At 41.5% G+C, this 21,865-nt stretch overlaps 2 protein-coding genes across 2 annotated transcripts; both read right to left on the bottom strand.

The window, feature by feature from the left end:
- Positions 1–1,716: 1,716 nt before the first annotated feature.
- On the bottom strand, positions 1,717–7,874 carry eif2b2 (eukaryotic translation initiation factor 2B, subunit 2 beta). The gene is made up of 8 exons (XM_049589912.1): positions 7,608–7,874; positions 5,834–5,954; positions 3,869–4,020; positions 3,599–3,762; positions 3,402–3,497; positions 3,187–3,324; positions 3,033–3,099; positions 1,717–1,910 (listed from the first exon to the last, which is right to left on the bottom strand). The coding sequence occupies exons 1-8, from the start codon at positions 7,777–7,779 to the stop codon at positions 1,753–1,755; spliced, it is 1,068 nt and encodes a 355-aa protein (XP_049445869.1). The 5' UTR covers positions 7,780–7,874; the 3' UTR covers positions 1,717–1,752.
- Positions 7,875–12,830: 4,956 nt separating this feature from the next.
- On the bottom strand, positions 12,831–20,105 carry tmed10 (transmembrane p24 trafficking protein 10). The gene is made up of 5 exons (XM_049590219.1): positions 19,854–20,105; positions 18,436–18,556; positions 17,622–17,695; positions 15,669–15,795; positions 12,831–14,270 (listed from the first exon to the last, which is right to left on the bottom strand). The coding sequence occupies exons 1-5, from the start codon at positions 20,028–20,030 to the stop codon at positions 14,149–14,151; spliced, it is 621 nt and encodes a 206-aa protein (XP_049446176.1). The 5' UTR covers positions 20,031–20,105; the 3' UTR covers positions 12,831–14,148.
- Between the last annotated feature and the right edge of the window lie 1,760 nt (positions 20,106–21,865).

Genomic DNA, 21,865 nt, shown 5'->3' with positions numbered 1-21,865 from the left:
ATGAGCACTACTGTCCTGGTTCGTCCACTTGCCTTGTTCTGTTTTTGATCTTATTCAGGATTCGGGCTGCACCTAGCAATTATTTTCATTATCAGTTGATCTACCTACTATTTTTAAAATTAATTGCTTTGTTTGTCCAACCAGCAATCCACAACCCAAAGACTCTTTATTCACCGACACAGATAACAAAGAAAAGCAGCAAATTTCTCACATTAAATTAGCTGAATCCAGAAAGTTCTTGACATTTTTGCTTGAAAAGTGACTTTATAACAATTATCAATTATCAAAATAGCTTGTTTTTAGTATTCTTTGAGTCGACTGATCGATTTAACATTGCAGCTCTATTCAGGATACTACTCAGGATTCAGGATACTTCTGAGACCCTGAGAGCTATGCTGGGGGTGGGGGGTCTGCGGCCCCTGGTCGGGTCAACCTTACCAGATTGGTGGGGCGTCGGTGGCTTAGTGGTAGAGCAGGTGCCCCATGTACAAGGCTGTCGCCGCAGCGGTCCAGGTTCGACCCCAGCCTGTGGCCCTTTGCTGCATGTCACTCCCTCTCTCTCCCCCTTCCCGCTTGTTTGTCGTATACATTAAAGGCTAAAAATGCCCCAAAAAATATCTCCTATCTCCTCAGGAGAGGAGCCAGACGAAAGTCAGCACAATGACCCTCAAGTTTGGGGGTTGGGTGCGACGCTGACAATGCCACCCCATTAAAAACACTGTGTTATAGAAACTACAGCAAGCAAAACTATTGACATCAGGCACTTGGTAGACCCCAGACACCAAAATGGTGGCAGGATGACCAGCCCTGATGAAAGCCAAAAGGAAATCAGGAGTGCAAAAGAGGGTCTACTAAGGCCAAAATCCAAAATCCGCCTTGGAACATGGAATGTCCGAACCATGTACGAGGCCACTACGGCAGCACAAGTGCTTAGTGAGATGAAAAGATACAACCTGGACACCCTGGGGATAAATGAAAGTCACTGCATGATGGATCTGTCATCCTCCATTCATCAAAGAAACCACACACAGACGTTTGAGATAGATAGGCCATGCGCTAAGAATGGAACAGGGCTAGATCACCAGAGTCACCTTACGATGGACATCACCAGGCAAAAGAAAACCCGGAAGGCCCAAAACCACCTGGCGCAGAACTGTGACACTGGAGTTGGAAAAGCTGAACCTCTCATGGGGAGAGGCACAACATGCTGCCAAGGACTGAATGCAATGGAAGGAGCTCATTGAAGCCTTATGTGCCATAGGTGATGAAGAGGAGTTCGTAAGTCTATTCAGGATATGGTGTTTACATGGATTATGAAAACCTAATCATTCATTATATCTCTGCAGACAGTAGTGGAAAGTACATTTACTTAAGTACTGTAGTTAAGTACAAATTCAAGGTGTTTGTACTTTGAGTATTTCCATTTTAGGCAACTTTACATACTTTTACTTCACAGAGGCAAATTACTGGCTACTTGCATTACTTTCACAGCAAGTTACTGTGACATTTTAACAGTCAATTATGTCGTCAAATTACCGTGATATATTAGTATCTTGCTGATCATTTTCTGTATGGAACTAAAATTTATTTTGTTACAGAAATACCTGAAAGTACGACAAAAAGTAAAATCTTAAAATTCTATTATCAAGTTTCTCCCAGTAGAACTCCTCATGAACAACATACAGTACCTCATCAAAACAGACACAAACGACTGTATCAATCATCATTTAATTTATTCATTAATTACACTGGTTATAGTTCGTGGTCTTCTGGGTGGTAGAGTTCGCTCATCAGTCGGTAGATGTATGATGGTGCGTGTCCTCCGATGTTAGAGATGAACAGTGTGATGAGCTCAGGTGGGACGTAGTCAAACACCGGACAGTGCACGTTCACCTTTGAGAGAATCTCACCTGAAATACAAAAGAGGAACATTTATTATAAAGGCTTAAAAGCTGATGTTCTAAACATGACGATTTAAATGCCCAGTCCTTTTTATTAGCCCAGTGTGGCTACACATTTTGACACATAAAGGCCTGTCTCAATTGACCCTTAGCTAGGTCCTACACCCAGGCGCAAACTGGCCAATCATAACGTAGCATCCAGCTGGCTCAGACCAGGGTCCGACAACAACGCAGGTTAATGATACTCGTTACCTAGAGAGGTTGGAAAAATATATATGTTTCTTCCCTGTTCCAAAACCAAAATCAAACCCTGAAAAGTGTAGGGTTAGCTAGCTAGCTACTGAAGATATAGCCTACTGAATGTATACACATGCTGCTTTTGCTTTTTAGTGATTATAACAGTAAAACAAAGACCGACCCTGCTGTACAGGATTTTGCTGATATTCAACCAGTTGTGTGTCATCGCAGTGTGCGCAGATGAACTTTGTTTGATTTCCTCCAGAGATCCCTGCCTGTCCAAGGGTGTGGAGGTCCGGGTGCTGGCAGCAGCACGGGGGGAAGCCAAACACCATTCATTTGCACACACTGTGATGCCACACAGCTGGTTCAATATCAGCAAAGTTTCCCTTTATATTCATTGTCTTGTGTGGCGATCAGCAGTGATGTGGTGGTTCACTTTTACACTGTGATCTGTAGCCTATAGTTCGGCTTTAGCTTCTAACTATCTTTGTCTTTTTAACCTGTTGTTGCTGCTGAGTCAGTTTGACATCCTGGATATATCCTTCAAACACAGACTGTAGACCCCTCTGTTGCCAGGTGCTGTAATACGAGTGTCATAATGCTCTTTCTCTGCGTGATGCCCTGTCTGCTGGAGCTAAATCAAATGAATGATTAGTAATTGATATATTAGAGGCCTCATTTTTAAACACGTAATATTCATAATGGTTCAAATAAACAAATTGATCGTATTTCCCATTTTTGCTGAGAAACAGTTGCATAAAAGGAATTAAAGGCCCGTCCCCGTCCCTGCTGAGTTCAGTGATTTGAGCAAATAACAGCCTGGGCTACTAATTGAAGTTTTACGTTAACTGAGCAGCTGTTGATGAGCACTTTGTGAGGAATGTCAGTTACCTTCAGTGAAAGGAAGCACCTCTTGTGGAGAGACAAACTTATGGAAAGTATCTTCTTCATTTGGGAACTAAGGACACAAAATAGTTTAATCATTATCATCATCTTGCTCTCAGCAGAAATTGTAGAAATCCAACAGACTAGAGAGTCTCCTTACCTGAGGCGAGAGCTTGAACATGGGAGCACAAACAATCAGCGGTGTTGAGTGGTGCTTGGCTGCAAGAGCCAGAGTGTGTGTCCCGTTGACGGCCCTCAGACCTCCGTTTGCCAGAATTGTCTGCGTACCAATGATGACCTGTGAAGAGATCAGCACACAGGTTAACCCACGTGCTCTGACGGGACTGTTTCAAAGTCTTCTGTGGTGTTAAATACCTTATTAACACGAGACATGACTGCGAATATAGCAGCGTCTGTGATCACGGTTGTTTCGATGCCGGCTTTCGAGAGACTGGTTGCCATCTCATGTCCCTAAGATAAAAATGAAAACAGTTTTATTTAAATAACACCAAATGTTGTTGTTTTTGCTTAAGGAGCATAATTTCTTATATCTTGTGTCGTGTTTTTCCTACTTGGCAGAAGGGGGCGCACTCTGCCACTATGACATGGAACTTGCGTTTGCGCGCAGCGTCTTTGAGGAAAGCCTCCACGGTGCGAGAGCGACCGATCGTCATGATGACCTCATTAGAGTGAATGTGCTCCAGGGCCTGCATTGCTATGTTGTCAGTCGTTCCCTCTAAAAAATAAAATGGTGAAGAGAGAAACAGCAAAAGTTTTAACCTCACAGAATAAATAAATACAGACTTGACTTGAGTTTATTTAGTGAATAACAGCTGACTTACCCAGCTCGGTCAGCAGTTCATTAATCGCCTCGATGACATTTGCTTTGAGAGTGGCAAAATGCTGTCTGAAGTTCTCCTCGCTGAGTCCTCCAGAGGTCAGCAGCTTGTGGAGAGATTCCTGCTGGTCCGCCTCTTCACTGCTGCCTCGAGATCTGTGAGAAAACAACAGAGCGAATAAGCTTACAGAAAGAGGAAGTGTCCACAGCTCGGACATTTTCGTAAAAACCCTACATTAATCTCATCTCATCATTAGACATTATGTAACTTAGAATGCACAAGACACAGAGAGAGGGGCAGTAGATGTTGTAAATGAACAATACAACATAAATTTAACAAAGCCCAGGTCCGAGCAAGCATCGAACCTGGCCTTTATTAAATTTCAGTGGTTCCCAAATGGTGGGTCACGGTCCAAAAGTGGGTCACGGGTCCAATCTGAAAGGACTGTAAGTGACTCACAAACTTGTTGAGTTTGTACAAAACACACTTTTTTAAGTACAGCGAATTTTCAAGACGCCAACTTCCGTAGCCAGGGATCGGACCGCCAAGGCCCCCGCCTTGGTCTGCTGCCCAATCCACAATACACCACTCCCTTCTGGATCCCTCTGCAAGTGATGGGCCTGCAGGGGGACGAGCCCATGTAGCCGGTTCGGGCTGGGCCCGGCCGGACCCCATGGGCAAAGGCCCGGCCACCAGGTGCTCACCCACGGGCCCCAACCCCAGGCCTGTCTCCAGGGCAGGGCCCTGGTAACCCTCTGGGCCAGGTACACAATTTCCTGTTGTTTTCCATCATGAAGGGTCTTTTGAACCGTTCTTCGTCTGACCCTTCGCCCAGAACAAATCTGCCATGGGAAATCCTACCAGGGGTAAAATGCCCCCGACAGCATAGCTCCTAGGGTCATTAGGGCACTCAAACTCCTCCACCACGATAAGGTGACGGTTCTCGGAGGAGACTCACCCACTCCAGGTCGGGAGGGAGGTCCTGCCTCAGGTGGAAGAGTTTAAGTATCTTGGGATCTTGTTCACGAGTGAGGGTAGGATAGAGCGGGAGATTGACAGGCGCTTAACCGGTCCGTTGTGGTGAAGAGGGAGCTTAGCCAGAAAGCAAAGCTCTCGATTTACCGGTAGATCTACGTTCCAACCCTCACCTATGGTCACGAGCTCTGGGTAGTGACTGAAAGATGAGATCGCGAGTACAAGCAGCCAAAATGAGTTTCCTCCGCAGGGTGGCTGGGCTCAGCCTTAGGGATAGGGTGAGGAGCTCGGACATCCGCGAGGGTCTCGGAGTAGAGCCACTGCTCCTCCACATCGAGAGGAGCCAGTTGAGGTGGTTCAGACATCTGGTAAGGATGCCATCCGGACGCCTCCCTTGGGAGGTGTTTCGGGCATGTCCAACCGGCAGGAGACCTCGGGGCCGCCCCAGGACCCGCTGGAGGGATTACATCGCCCGGCTGGCCTGGGAACGCCTCGGGGTTCCCTCAGAAGAGCTGATGGAAGTGGCTGGGGAGAGGACTGTCTGGGCTTCTTTGCTGAGGCTGCTGCCCCTGCGACCCGGACCCGGATAAGCGGAGGACGACAAGTACGAGTACGAATTTCCGGCACAGAGCTTTATTTTGAAGTGCCATTTCCCGCTGTAGAGCGAGCACATAATGGAGAGCTACTGGACGGAGACAGCAAACTAGTTTCACGACATGGCTAAACACAAGTATGACGCTTGAATATATTTTAAATTGTGTGGACCTTGAACTAATGACTAAGGAGAAATCTGGACCTCGTGGCTGAACCAGTTGGGAACCACTGGTTCAGATTAGTTCATGGTATAATCATGGAGTCCAAACAACACAGGGTCAAAAGATAAATCAAGCCCAGATGGGTTGTAACCCTAACAAGAATGTGTGTGTACTTTAATATGTAACTGCTCCAGTTCAGTGACTGGTTTCAACAGCTGTTGTTCAGTCTATTCCTCACCTGGCGTATTCCTCTCTGATGATCTTCAACACCCGTCTGATCATGTTTCCAACAGTGGTCTCTGACGGCTGAGCGGCGGTCATTCTCCTCCCCTCTTTACGGATTATATCCATCAGATCACCTGGGATAGAGAACAGTTTCGTGGACATAAGACACGTGTAAATGCTAAAGCTTGTGACAAGTTCAACCTGTGACTCAATCTACTGTTGTTAATCCGTCTTTTTATGGTTTTAATCTCATCTCCAACCTGCACAACATATCCAAAGTGACATATCACTAATTTGTCCTTTTTTATGCCTCTATGCTGGCTATAGCCGTGGCCAGAGGTATTATGTTTGTCCGTCCGTCCAATCCTTGTGAACATGATATCTCAAGAACGCCTCAGGGAATTTCTTCAAATTTGGCACAAATGTCCACTTGGACTCGACGATGAACTGACTAGTTTTTGATGGTTATAAGTCAAAGGTCAAGGTCACCGTGACGTCGTCTGTCTCATTCTCGTGAACGCAATATCTCAAGAACAGCTGGAGGGAATTTCTTCAAATTTAGCACAAACATTTACTTGAACTCAACAATAAACTGATTAGATTCTGGTGGCCATAGGTGTCAAAGGCCAAGTCTGTGTGACCTCATCTGTTTCATTGTTGTGAACATGATATTTCAAGAATACCTTCAGGGAATTTCTTAAAATTTGGCACAAGCGTTCATTTAGACTCAATGATGAACTGATCAGATTTTGATAGTCAAAGGCCAATGTCACTGTGACACCTAGAGGGAATTTCTTTAAATTTGGCACAAACGTCCACTTGGACTGAAGAATAAACTGATTAAAATTTTATGGTAGACAGTCAAAGGTCAAGGTCAGTGTGACCTTAAAAAATATGTTCTTGGCCATACCTCAAAAATTCATATGCTAGTTACGACAAAACAAATGTCTAAGGGGATAAATTTATGAATTGACGAAATTTTATATCCTAAAGATCAAAGGTCAGCTTCACTGTGACATCATAATGCTCTGCATAAAACACCTTTCTCACCGTTATTCAATGTCATATCTCAGGAACAGAAGGGCAAATATTTTGTCAATTGGTGAAACTCATCTTGGGTGTCCACCTTGAAACTCTGCTGACTTAATAGATCTTCTGTGCTGTCGGGGTGATAATATGTGTAGTGTATCCATGTGTTCACAGACATGGATGTAAACTGTGAGAGAAACTTAACTGGTGCGCAGAGGCATATAACAGTGAGAGAGATAAATGCACTCCTCTGTACAGTTTGCCTTTGATTATTAATAAAGAAACATGTTATGGCACTCTGAATTCCCACTCGGATACATTGCAATGAGTTGGCAGTTTTAGGCCTACTTTACACACTTTACACACACACATTTACTATGTATACACACACTGTATACTATATAAAGATGTATCTTACTATGTATGCTAATATATTGGGCACACAAATACCTTTGGGATGAATAAAGCTTTTTATTATTTTTCTGACTGTATTTGACTGACTACTCTCATATAGGAATTAAAACTCTATTTGCTCTCTCTGCAGTTAACTTAATTCGTTGCCTCTAACACACCTTCTCTTTCTGTTTACCTCGTGAATAGTTTGAATATTAAACTATTACCACACTTCTGACAGCTGTTGCAGCAGGTACAAAGTTTTTACAATGCGCAGCTACACTGACAGCTTTCATACTTTCTCCCTGCACTGCTATAATGTCTGAGCTAAACTGTAAATGAACAAACAGAGCAGTATAAAGTACCTGCGCTGCTCCACCGAGCCTGGGCTGTGATTCTGCGGAGCAGGGCTGTCGTCTCCCGGGCTGTCTCCCCCGAGCCCCGCAGCGGTCCCGTTCCGCTGCCCCCGCGCTTCAGGTCGGACAGAAACGCTTCAACTCTCTCCGTCAGGTCTGTTTCTTTGTCTGGGCCCGGCATAGCTGTTTTAAAAACGATTAGCTGTCAGGGTAGAGACTGGAACAACTCAGTATTGCTACCATGCAGATGTTTTGACGTGATGCGGAAGTACTTCTTGAACACTTCCGGGTGATAATGACAACGCTTTCATCTGATTGGTGGAGCAGTTCACGTGATGTAGCAACCGGTTTCAACAATATCGCGATGTGTGGCAAACACCAGCTGTGAATTTGAAAGTTTTAAAGTATTTTATAAGCTCTTTATGAGTTCTCTGGGCTTCTAAACTTTTATCAAATCGCCGTTTAGTATGGCTTAGTGTGAATTTAATGTGTCAGGTGTTTTTACAAAGACTTTTAACGCGGCTGGATCAATCAGAACAAGACACCAGTGTAATGACAAATTCTGTGACCCCTCCAGGATCTGCTCCAGTTAGTTAGGTGTCCGAAAATCGCCTGTAAATCATATTTGTCTTGCATTTAAGGAATTATGGAAGTGTACTGGTCAATGTTTTACTTATTTTAGCTATACTTTTAATCACAAAGCTAAATGTATTAAAACCCCATCCATCTTTACTGGCTACTATAACGGAATTCAACTTAACACCAAGTCCTTTAAATTAATAAACTCCAAAATGTGCAACAGACCTCTATAGATTAATCAGTGATGAATAAATATTTTAAATCACTTGTCCAGCTTTATTATATCTAAATTTTATTTACACTATGCTCAATAATGATATATTTATGGTTGATTTAAAGTTGATTATGCTTAATTTATTCTATTTTGTGCCTTTTTTTTGTTTGTTTTGTTTGTTGTCTTTGTGTTTTGTTTCTCTGGAGTTCTGTTCACTGCATCCTGGAAGATGATAAGCATTTGACATTTGCCTTGTTATGTTTGTACATAAAAGTACAATAAAAAAGTAAAAATAAATAAATAAATAAATAAATAAATAAAAAAGACTAGTATCTCAGAATTCTGCGAAAAAGCTTTCTTGGGGGAAAAATGCATTCAGAAAAACAAAAGCAATATTTTTTTCATAATTTTTTCTATTTCTCAAAGAAATGTAAATTTTTAAATGTAAGGTGTTCAAATTTAGACTGATTTTCTTTCAATGTAAATCACTTTTTTAATCTTAGCCCAAAACAGGATGTCCCAACCCTCCAGAGGAGGCAGAATTTTGGGAAAATGCATTCCCTGTACATTTAACAAAATTGTGGCTTTCACATTTGAGTTGGTTGGCAGGCACCTGTATCTGTTCAGGGATCCAGTGTTTTTATTTATTTATTTATTTATTTATTTATTTTATCATTATTACATTTCTTTGTAATTCTCTTTTTATTGGTTTATAAAAGCAAAATGAAAATATGTAAACAAAATCCACAACCAGTAAAACATGAGGACCTTGAGCATTAAATTAAATTAAATTAAATTAAATTAAGGGGTAGAGTTTTAATTTTGATTAGAATAAAATGTTTTACAAGTTTTAACATAAATAAAAACCATACCATAAAATAAGGATAGAGAATAAATAACAGATGAATAGACTGTGCTAACAAGGATGTTCAATCAAGACATGTTTGGAAATTTATTTTGTGTCAATACAAAAATGTCCCAACCTACCCGGCTCTCCTCTACACTTCTGTTAATAATAAATGATAAAGTGAGCAGAAGTTTTACCCATTTAATTCAATTAATCTTAAATTTTTAATTCTTAGAACTTGATTTAAATGCCATTTTATTATTTATTCATTATTTATTTATTTTGAATGAAACAAATATTCAGAAATTACTAAATAAACTGCCTACAATTGTAATATAAACTCATTGGAAATGTAAAGTATAAAGTTTAATGCATGCAGCATCGAAGTCTTTTTCCCCTATTATTTATTATTAATATACTCTATGTATTTTAGTGTTTCAGTATTTTTAAGCCTCAGGAAACAAAACATGTAACACCTAAAATTCTTTAAGTAATAAGTCTTTACTGTTTTGCTGTCCTTTGCAAAACTACAATGTTCATATTATGTACTGAACACAAACTCTCCTGTGGATTAATTAAATGAGGATTACTGTATCCTTCTTCCCTTGTGTTTAGCCATGACATGACTAGGGATTGCACTCTCAGTCTGGCATTCATATCAGCCGTAGCTACTTTCTAGGTTTGGTATTAGCAAATATTAGCTTCCTAACCATGAACATGGTTAATATACCTGATTTAGATTTCATGCAGAGAGATCATGCAGATCAACTCTGCCACTGTTTTGGTTGTACCCCAAATGTGCTGCATGCATAAATGTGAGCTGGTTGTAGGATTCTGGGGTCATTGGCACTTTTTTTTTTTTTTTTTTTAAATATTCCAGTTGTTGCATATGTAATTTTGTTCTTGTTCTTTTGCCTTCGTGAGAGGTGTTTTCTTCTTAGGTCAAATATTCTGAAACTCGTCCTGGTGACGTTTCAACATCACCCATGAGCATAACAGGAAACAAGTGGTTTTGATGTTTAGCTGCAGTATCTTGTTCTTGTCATCTAATCAGGAACACACCATGTAATGAAGAGGATGTCACGGGTTCATTTGCAGCCGTAGAGTATCTGTATCTCTTATCTTGGGGACAGCACTGTGGCATTGTGGGTGACGGTGACACTTCTGAAATGACAGGGATGTGTTTTTGTTGTTTTTTTGCTGTCTTAGTGGATGACAGATAAGATGATAGGTGGAGGTCATCAGAGGATTACGTAGTACTGTAACAGGTGAGGTGATGGGAGTCTCATTGGTGATCAAACTACAATTGTCATCAGTCAAATCCAAAGATTTCACCTGGTGAATTGAGACAGTAGGACGGTTTCTCCCTCATAGCCAAAGTCTGACTGTCACAGTCTCTCATAATGGGTTTTAATTTCAGCCTGGACAACAGCTGCAAACATACAAGAGTCCTCTGAGGGATCATATTGCCCCAGGATGTCCAAAACCTGCTCTAAACCTAAAGTAATGATGGAAAATCATACACAGCATTGGTGACTAACATATCTACCTTGAGTCTTTGTATTGTCTCACTGGTTACAATTGTGACTGGAAAGCTGAATGGATAGCCTCTTTACTTCTAAAGCATATATAGAACAACAAAACTCTTTGATGCATCAAAGTAATAACACGTCTCACTCACACTGTGTTGTGGAGCTTTGATGACACAATGAGCGTCTGTACTGAAGCTCTGTAAAATGCGGTTAGGTGTTTGTTCAGGAAGGATATGCTCCATTTTTCTCCTGTTGCTATGGAGTTTAAATGTACTTACCGAAAGTTGCTGTGGATAAAAGCAAGTTCAAAATGAAGGTAATGACTCCATCCTCTCTTCAAAGTGCACCAAGGATGTAAACAGCTGGGGTCATGTGACCGTTCACACCTTACAGGTATAACTGCTCAAATCTCTTCAGGACAAGTTGATCGTGACGCACAGTAGGTAGAAAATTAATGGTTAGAAAATAGCATTTTTATTGGTCTCTATTGTGACTGGCAGAGCAACTAATGCTTTGCGTCATTCAATCCTAACAAAAAATATTACTACTATATTACTACTACTATTCTGGATATTTGTCAGTTTTAACACTTAACATTATATTTCTATTCCATCCTTTAGCAATATGAGTCTCAACATTACAGCCTATCTGTGTGATGGTAAAAGGCTTTTTGAAGAAATACTAAAGCCTAAAAAAGATCATTTGCATATCGGTTACTCCATGTTACCTTGAATTTTTGTTTTTCTTGAATGCCTCCATGGTGAATGAAGAATCCAAAAACACTGAGAATTCTTGATGGATTCAAGTAAAAGAGGGCCACGTTTAACAGCAAAACTCCATCCAATAATCCATTTACAAACTCTCACACAACTTCTACAGTATAAACAACTCTGGTTGTGCATTTAATTAAAATCCCACCACCACCAAGCTCCTTCATTGGCCAGGAGTGTTTTAAATAGTACAGTTTGGGAAGAGACTAGATAAATGAGACTTGGATTATACTGCACCAGTTGTGTGAGAGCTTGTAAATAGATGATTTGATATAGTTATGTTGTTGTTAATCGCAGTCCCCTGACTTCAGGTAAGAATTTACTCTGGTTTTAGATTCCTCAAGCACTGTGTGGTGAGATATATATACACTGATCGGCCAAAACATTAAAACCACTGGTGGATGAAGCGAATAATATTGATCATCTTGTTACAGTGCAGTGTTCTGCAGGGAAACCTTGGGTCCTGGCATTCATGTGGATGCTACGTGACGTGCTCCACCCACCCAAACACCTTGCAGACAAAATAAACCCCCTCATGGCAACAGCACTCGTCGATGGTAGTGCCCCCAAGCAGGACAATGTGCCATGTCACACCACGAAAACTGCTCAGGAATGACCGGAGGAACAGGACAAAGAGCTCAAGGTACCCCAAATACCCCAGATCCCAATCTGATCAAACATTAGTGGGACGTGCTGGTACCCCAGAGGTACCCCCAGTCCACCATGGGGCCTCCTTGGACTGGACTCGGCTCTGATCTGTCAAGGCACGAACAGAGGACCTCTGGAGGGTGTCCTATAGTGTCTGGCACCAGGGCGTTGGCTTCAGATCTTTTGGGTCCTGTGGGTGTGAGGTGGGGTAACAGCACTTTCCACAGATGTTTGATCAGACTTGTCAGGGATTTGGGGAATTCGAAGGCCAGGTCAATGCCTTGAAGTCTTTGTCCTCGTGCCACTCCTGGGCAGTTTTTGTGGTGTGGCATGGTTCATTGTCCTGCTGGGGCCACTGCTGCCATAATGGGGGGGTACATGGTCTGCACTGGTGTTTAGGTGGGAGGGGCATGTCAGGTGGCAACCACATAGATGTCAGAGCTCAAGATTTCCCAAAAGAACATTAGATCGTAACAAGATGATTAATGTTGTTCACGTCACCTATCAGTGGTTTTAGTGTTTTGGCTGATGAGTGTATATAAGACCATTTGGGAGGTGAAGTATCCTTTTTAAGTCTGAAACCACCTTTCAGACCCACATATTAGTGTTAACAGTGAAACAGATATTAGACCGCACCATAACTAATGTAAATCCATCCAATATTTTATTGAATAAAAGCCCAACACAAATTTACAAAATTTATCAGTCAACATAAAAATCATTGATTGCGCACAGTGCGCATGTCCATTGTTAAAAATGTACCCATGACAGATGCCTCAATTAATCCCTGTCAGAAACAATCTGAATATTTGCAACCACCCACATTCTCATGTAATCCAAGCCTCAGTATATTTGTAAAGAAAAGAAGCACGCTGGATGGATCTGCACTGTAGTTGGGAGGTGACACTTTAAAAGTTGCAAAAGAATAATTAAATTTACCAGTGTGTGAAGAAAAGGGGCGCGTGACTGAAAGGAAATTTCAGAAAGTGTTTGCACTGCCTATTTTACATTTCCTGTCAAAACCTCCACCCACTGCACTCTGACATTAGAAACTTGCTTGAGTATATATGAATATTATTGAAGAAGTCGTGTGGTTAAATGACTCACAGCCATATACGAACAATACGACGCTGCAAACTCCTTCCTAAGGACAAGGTTTTTGGTTTCTGGCTACTTTTAATTTGTGACAAATTAATATTCAGGTGTTTCAAAAACAAAACTAGAACGTGCAAGAGTTCATAGAAGTGACCTAATTTATAACCAAGTGAATATTTACTCTGACAACTCACAACCCCCCAAAAATATACCTGTAGAAGCAACTAAGTAGCATTTACAATATGAAAACAAACTAAAGACACGGTTAAATTTAGCTACCAAACATGTATGCAAATTAAGTGACATAACACAGAAGTTCAGTGGTTGCCAATTTTCTCATGGAAGTAACAACACACCACTTTTTCAAAGAGCCTTCACTTGATAAAAGGGCACCAAGGATCTAGTTTGCTTGGCATGGCAAAGAAACTGAACATCAACAGAAGGGCAAAAAGACATTCGCTCATGGCACATCCATTCAAACTGAGCTCAAAATCAAACATCACTGTTCAACTGGTTGAAGGAACAAGTTCTTATTCAGTAAGCTGCAACATTCAAAACAGTGCAGACAGAAGCATGAAGCACCATGAGACGGATGTATCTCACTAACACAGTGACATACATGTCTCACAGTGCATTTCTCCCTACAGCGCTTTTCATGTTTCAAACCACTAAATAAGCAGGTGAATCATTTTTTTTTTCAGAGGACAACCTTGGTACTCTCTCTTACAGCTGTGAAAACTAGAAATTGAGCCCCTCAACCCCACTTGCTGTTGTTTGCTGAAGCTAGTCCAAGGAGGGTGGATGTTGGGATGTGTTGGCTGACCGGCGGGCAGCTTTCCCCCGAGGTAAGGAGCTAGGGGCCGCTCTACTCGATCAGCTTCTTTGCCTTGAAGAAGCGCCGCAAGTAGAAGACCTGCCATGTGGCCAGCCCAATGAGACAGCACATGGAGAATATGCTGAAGTACAGCACACGTGTGTTGGTGGACTCTGGAGAGGGGTGGGAGAAAGAAGTAGGCGTGTTAGTGGTCAGTGGCTCACAATTTTTGTTTATACAATGAATTAAACAGAAACTTAGGTAAAAAAAACAAACAAACAAAAAAAAACCCTCAGAATTCTTGAAGCTGGACAGACACTGTGATTTTATCAACCTTGTACGTGTGTTAATGCACACTAGATGTTTTCTGCTCACACCGAACATTAACACAGATTCCCAGGCCAAGTTTTGTCCACAGACAGTTCTAGGAATGCACCCATTTATCGGCCCAACACTGGTAATAACCGATCTTCACCCTGTTGGTTGCCATTGGCCCATTGGCAAATACGATGACATTCACCGTTGGCAGTGGTTGAGGATTTTGTCATGTTGCATCATGCATTGTGCACACTCAAAAGCAGGGCTCAAGACTAATGGTGTCCCATTGTCCCAGGACAGGACAGAGATCTTGGCTGAGATGTCTTTGCGACATAAGGATGCAGTAAACTCACTATCAAGCATCAGGTGACACACAACGTTTTTCCCTGATAAAGCAACATTGTGAACAACAAATCTATGTCCAAATCGGCAGAAGAGGAGCTAGTTAACGTTAGCTGTTAGTAGCCAGTGGTCGCAACTAAAAGGGAAGACTCAAGAACAGCACGCACATCTAAAATCAATAAATACTGGGTGCTGGACAGAAGAACAAATACAAAAACACAAAAAGAGGTCCGCACACCAGAACGGCTCCTTTTGGAAATTTGAATCGTATCACCACGTGTGACGTGTCGGGCACCGGCCCTTCATCAGACATGACACGTGCACAATGGGTGCATCCCAAATGTTGATGAAAAGAAAGAAAGGCTTCGTTACCTACTCCTCGCAACTGTGCTATGAACTTTAACTAAAACTGAAAAGAAAAAATATGGAGCAGCAGATGACTGGACGGTGCAAACAATATGGTCTGTTTTTTCCTCCGCAGCAAAGTTCGTTTTCATACAGTCAACACTTCAATTTTAGCCACAACGTAAAATAATACTACTCAAATTATACTGAAATAAGCTCACTACTGTTTATAATGGCTCTTCTGACTGTAGCAGTGTGGGAAAATGGATGGTGGAACAGCTCAAACTGCAAGACAGTCGAGCAGAATTTCTGACATGCCAGAAATCCATCTGCTTAACCAACTGTTAATTAATCAGGAGCTGTGACCCTCCTAACACTGCACATCAAACAACAACCAGTGTGGCAGAAATTTGGCCTGATTGTAAAACTGGTTATGACCGACCAATTTGGGTTACACTTGAGCTTAATCCATCCTGTCTGCCCAGTTCGAGACAACAAGGATGCACACTGTTATTCATACATTCATGTGCCGTTCAGCAAAATTGCTAATTGTGTTGTTTTCTTACCATTGGTGTCCCTCATCTCCTCCTCTCTCTTCTTCATGTAAGCAAAGTCATTGACGATGGACTCCGACAGGTCCTCCAGTCGCCTCAGCTCGACCTCGAGAGGCTTCAGCTTCTCCACCTTGGCGATCTGGGGGGACAAAACAGAAGCTACTGAACCACAGCAACAGTGATCCCTGAGAAACAGACGGTTGAGAAGATGGAACTGCTCCTTAAAAGAGTGCCTTTATACACTTTGTCCAGCAGGTGTCACTCTAAGCCTGTAGTCAGTCAAGTCAAGTCCAGCACCACAAATCACAAATGTGCCTCAAGGCAGCGTACACACCTTGTGTGTTTGAACAAACTGTGGTTGGCCATTTACTCCTGATCATTCAGGCTGGTGAGACAGCTGCCTTTTGATGTGTGGTGTGAACTGAGCAGCTGCACCACCTGAGAAGGTGGAGCAAGAATTGGACCAACCACAGGATTATGTGATATCAATGCGTGACATGTACAAATTTAACTGCTGAGGTGAACTGATAATGAGGTTTATCTGCTGATTATGGCAACTACTTCCCCTCATGTTGTGGTACAGGAGACTTCCTGTCAGTCACTTTATGTATTTATTTTATTTACAGTCCAGTTTCAGTTTTGGCTTATGACGCTCACAACTATTTCTGCATGTGCTCTTTTAGCATGACTTCCTGTCAGCCACAAGAATGAACTCTGTGGTGTAGTGTTGATGATGTAGGTCAGGTCATGACACCTGCCCAGTGAATCTGTTACCTGTCAATCCATGTGAGTTATGTTTGTGACTTTTGAACTTAATGTTAGTTTTTAGGAAGTCTGTGTGAACACTAAATGGACAAAAACTAAACAATGCCACTGTCATTCTTTGCTGGGACCAAATGAATCAAACCATTGTCTTAAATTGTGCAACAGGCCCAGACATGGACATCTGCCAATTAGGAAGCTGCATTGTAAAATCTGTCTGAGATGCAGCATGCAGCATCTGCCAAGAACACATTCTCAACCATTGTATAACAAAAAAGGGACTTGTTCCAGCACATTTTAAAAATACCAATACATTATGTACCAAACAGTCTGCAAATTCATCCTAAGCAACACACCCATCTACGTAGGTGAATACAATTTCAGCTCCACCCTCCTGCCTACAGACAGGCAAGCCCACTTGAGCTCTTCTTGAGCATCCACCTACACACTCCCTCAGTAGAGAAGAGCGTCATGTTCGTGCAGCATGTGTGGGAAGGGGGGGGCGATTCTCAGCTCACAGGGCTTTGTCACTTCTGTAATCTGTACTTCTTATAAAGTGTTGCCTGAGGCAGCCACAGTGCCAAGTGCTACCCATTCAAGTGATGATGCACGACGATGTGTCCCTAATTAGGAATTATTGAACATTGTGGAGGAAAAGAACCTCCTCCACCAATGTCCCTGTTTTCTACACCGGTACGCCTCGACATCACTATCATGTTTAGACAAAGGACACTTGGCAATGCAGATAAAACAGCACAAGGCATCCACATTGCTGCCATCATGAACAAGTACTTAATCTGGCATAAATGCACAAGAAGTACCGGAGCAGGACATTCTTGTTTCCACAGCACAAATGATTTATTAATCTCGTGACGTCATTGCTTACTTCGTTTCAGCGTAACAGTTGCAGGGAAAGATTTGTGTGTTTCTTGAATCTGAACTCACCAAGTGGGTCAATCTGCAATTTTTGTATTCAGGACATTTGAATGCCCTCTAACACTTTCATCAGTCTAAGGAATGCTGGCCATTGATGAAAGCGGCCCTGCAGCTTACTAGTTTTTCAAACCAGAATAGTGTATATATGTAGTGAAACCTCTGCCGCAAGACCAATGTCCCACATCTACTGACCTAGTCTACAAGCTGCAGACAGACTGGCTTTATCCGCAGTGTCTGCATGATTCTACAAAATAATAAAACGGTTACCTCTTCATAGTTTTTGGCCTCCACACCATGCTTCATGTCCAGATTGACCAGCTGGTCAGGCACTCTTCCAGTCCCTGATTAAAGAGGAGAGATTTTTTGCATAATAAGCAAAAGGAACATTTTAAAATTGTGTTCACTCACTGTGCCATGTAAACCTAGTCTAGTTCCAGAACTACAAAAGCCTTTATTTACTATATTAATTTCACTTTTTTCATTTTTCAGTATGAATCATTAGTTTACACTCATTCCTTCCACATTAACAAGAATGCAAAGTCTTTTTGCCTTACTTAAACAACTACTGTGTTCATGATAATCATTACATAAAACATCAAACATGGTTTATTTCCATAAACTTCCATCTTTAATGTCATGACCATATATTCATATCACATCAACAAGAACATGACCGAAGAGTTATATATCATTGTCCATTTCCTTTTTCTCTTCTTTTTAAATATTATTTTTCAGGCTTTTGCCTTCATTCAACAGGACAGCTGTAGCATGTCGGGGGAAAGAGGGAGATGATGAGAAGCAAAGGACACAGCCTTTGTACATGGGGCACCCGCTGGGTACTGTACTGGGTGCCCCACCATTATATTTCTAAACAAAGTTGAGAAAATGTTAATCATAAACTCCGACACTCAGATGGTTGCTCATGCTCAATGATAAAGACAAACTAATTGTGTGTGTTGATAATGGCTGTAGACTTTTGGATATCTGTTAGTGAAACTAAAATAATGACACTGACTTTGATAGGTCTGTAATGAATTTTAATTTGTGCCTGTGCTTGGTTTTGGGGGGTTAACACACTTACCCATGGGTGATTTGCTCTCAAAGCACACCTCAAACATGTCATAGTCCTCTGTGGTGAATGCAAACTTTCCTTTTGTTGCATCTTCCTTGGAATAAAGAGTGTGGCTGGAGGAATCTGTGATCTACAAGGTAAGAGGAAAATAATGCAATAAATGTCAACTGTACTGCTGCTAATGTTGTTAAAATATTGCTTTATCAATATAGATTTGAAAGTCTTTCGTCACTCGTTTCTGCAGTACTAATACACGGGTGGCCATCTCATTGTGAATGTTTACAACAGTCATACTGCTGTTCTCTGCTACTAACCAAGACAAGAAAAGTCATAGTTGTCAGGTTACAGCCTGGCTATAGTGATCTTTTAATTAACAATAATGTATCAAAACTTGATATTTTTCCAAGTACCGTATAAAACTTAAATTAATCTATTAAATTAATCGGTTGCCAGTAACTGTCATTGGTTCCAGCATCTCAAATGTGAAGATATGCTGCTTTCTCAGTTTTATATAATTGATTTTATGGCGGAATTGGTTGCATAAAACAGGCATTTAAAGGATTTCAGGTTGGGCTCTGCAATGCATTAGACATTTTTTAAATCTGTGTCCTTTTTGTATGTTATAATAGTCATGGAAAAAATACTCAACTGATTAAACCATATAATAAAGCTAAGGGTTACTTACAGCCTCAACTGGCTGCATTAAAATGTGTGTAAATTATTAATCAGGAAATATAATTAAGTCATTAAATACAGCCGCCCAGTAATGTTGATTTTTATTTGGCAGCTGTTATAAGATGGCGACTGATTTAAAGAACACTGACAGGATATTTAAGATGATGTAATGGACAGATATCTTTGATTAAAGTTAGGAGGACCTCATTCATTTGAATAACACTAGTGTTGCATACAAGCTGTCGTTGACATGTAGCTTAGGAGGCTAACGTGCTAACGTCCCTAGCTTGTGACTGTTAGCTAAACGGCCGGTAAGACTGACGTGTAACAGCAGCAGAGCCCAGCCGTTGGCAGTGACGGGATTATTCCACATGATATAACACAAACTAATTGTGACATAAACACCCACAGTGTGGAATAAAATGTGCTTTCATTAGCGTCAGAGTAATTTGAGTTTATGACAGAATTAATTCTTAACGATAATGTTAGCAGGCACTGACGTTATCTAGCTAATTAGCAACTAAAACCAGGAAGACGTGTTTCTTGAGGCCTAGGTTAGCTACGATGCTAACAACAGTTGTCACATATTTCAGCCGCACGTCACCAACAGTTGGGACTATTTTAACACGAGCTAGAATATTAGCTTGTAACGGCTGGTGTTCTTGAATATGGACGTTAACAGACTGAAGCCATTTCGGCCTCAGCACCATCTGGTAACGTTGACAGTAAGCTAGCCGCAGGTCTGTGCTCACCTTCAGATTAGTTTTGGTGTTCGCCTGTTCGGTTATTTCATACTCCCCCGTGACCAGGACGTCTTTGTGGATCTCCTCTCGTAAACACTTTCTTGAGTTGACCGGTAAAAAGAAGGAAATAGAAAATACAGATTCAATAAGAACCGGTAACAACAGTAGCGCAGCGAGTCGAGCCATGGCTACCCTCAACCAACCGACCAACCAGACCGTGCCAGCCAACCAGCTTAACACCGAGTTCCAGCTCACACAACCGGCCTGACTGGGCCCTCCAGCGCCGCCGCTGACCTGGAGGGAGAAGTACGATTCAACCAGTGACACTCCCTCCCGTGAGGTTAAAGTGAGTTCAACCTGCGTGGGTATGACTGGATAAAAAAAATCAGTTGGGTCCCCTGGATGTTTGGGCAGCTGCCCCATAGGTGTAGATTTCAGGGGAAACACAGGGGACAGAATCCCCTCAATATCTGGAACATGTACAGGGAAGAACAACCTGTCATCAAAGGGGAACACCACCTAAATTAAAAATTACAATATGTTATTTCCATGTCCTAGGATATTTGTGAACATGAGCTACTCTCTGTCAAAGCCAGAAACCAGGAAAGTTATTATCAAACTTATGATGTCATGGGATATAAAGTCTGGAGCTACCATAAACCATAATCGGAACAGAATGTTTTTCTTTTTTATAGCCAAATGAGCTTTGTTCTGGTGTAGTGTCCTCAGCTTTGAATCAGAAAATGCACTCATATAAACAGGATTACTGTGCATCACGCTAACAACAATCACTTCCGGGTACCTTTTGATTTCTGTTGTCATTTTCAGCCATAACTACAATGTTTAAATATATATATAGTTAAATGCAGTGGTCCGAACTATCTGACATTTCTGCTGTGGTTATTTTATGTACTTTTTTGCTTTGTTATCATGCTTGATAAACCATATCTACCAGCGTGGAAGCTAAACTATACTGCTGAAGACAGGGTAACAGCAAAATACATGTTGGCCACCTAAAAAAAATCAATATCTGAGTTACTGTAGGCTAAATTTGAATATTTGCTCTGCCTTATCTTACTTAGTAACCAATCGAGGCAGCAGTAGACCAGCAACTCAGTGTTCTGTGAAGTAAAATGACCGTTTTTGTCAGTGGAGTCCGGCGGCTTTGATGTAATGGCTTCATTTAGTCGTTGGAAAAGATGGTCTGACAGCAAGGTAAAGTGGTGAAAATATTCTAAATATAGCTAACACTTAAAGAATATTGATTTTTATTAGGTGGGCCTAACAAACTAATTGAGGCAATGTCTACTCAGCACCGTTTGATTTTAATGTACGTGATGCATCGCAACTTTGAATTTTAACACTCTAGTTTTTAGAAGGAAGGTGCAGCAGGTCCAGATGGCGCTCAGGGCCAATGGTTATGAGACAAAGATGAAAATACCACTACACTGTAAGTTTAGGACAGACTGACTCACCAGAAGCATCCCAGTGGGAGTCCCAGGCTGCTGAAACATCTAGCCAAAGTCTTCAAGTCACAATTCTCTTAGCACACCATCCAACATCTTAAGATCTCTACTGCTTCTCCCTGAAGACAGAACCCAGAGAGGAAGTGGAGCTTGAGACAGGCAACAGCTGTAGGGAACACTACATCAGTGCAAAGGCAAAGACCCTGGACAAGAGTCTGAATGAACGCCAGAACGTTACTTATCTGTAAATTACAGCACTGATGGGAAAGGGCTCAAAGTCTTTGTCCAGGAGTTAATAGATGGCTGGAGAAAGATCAAGGAGGACAATCAATAAATCAATCAATCAGTTTATTTGTTACATTAAAATATATAAAATACATTTCTAATGACATGTAATCCTGTCAGTTCCTTCAAGTGTGCATTTAAAAAAGTACTGTAATGGTGAATTTAAGATTAGGCAGTCTTAGGCAGTGTTTCATGTAGGATCTTGTGGCATGAGGGTAGAAGCTCCTTAACTCTTAAGGCAGAGTAGACCAGCACCTATGGTGTATTCAG

This window comes from Epinephelus fuscoguttatus, linkage group LG11, assembly GCF_011397635.1.
Source record: "Epinephelus fuscoguttatus linkage group LG11, E.fuscoguttatus.final_Chr_v1".
NCBI lineage: Eukaryota > Metazoa > Chordata > Actinopteri > Perciformes > Serranidae > Epinephelus > Epinephelus fuscoguttatus.
Note: the sequence above shows the minus strand (reverse complement) of the source record. Positions and strands in the feature narration are given on the sequence as shown.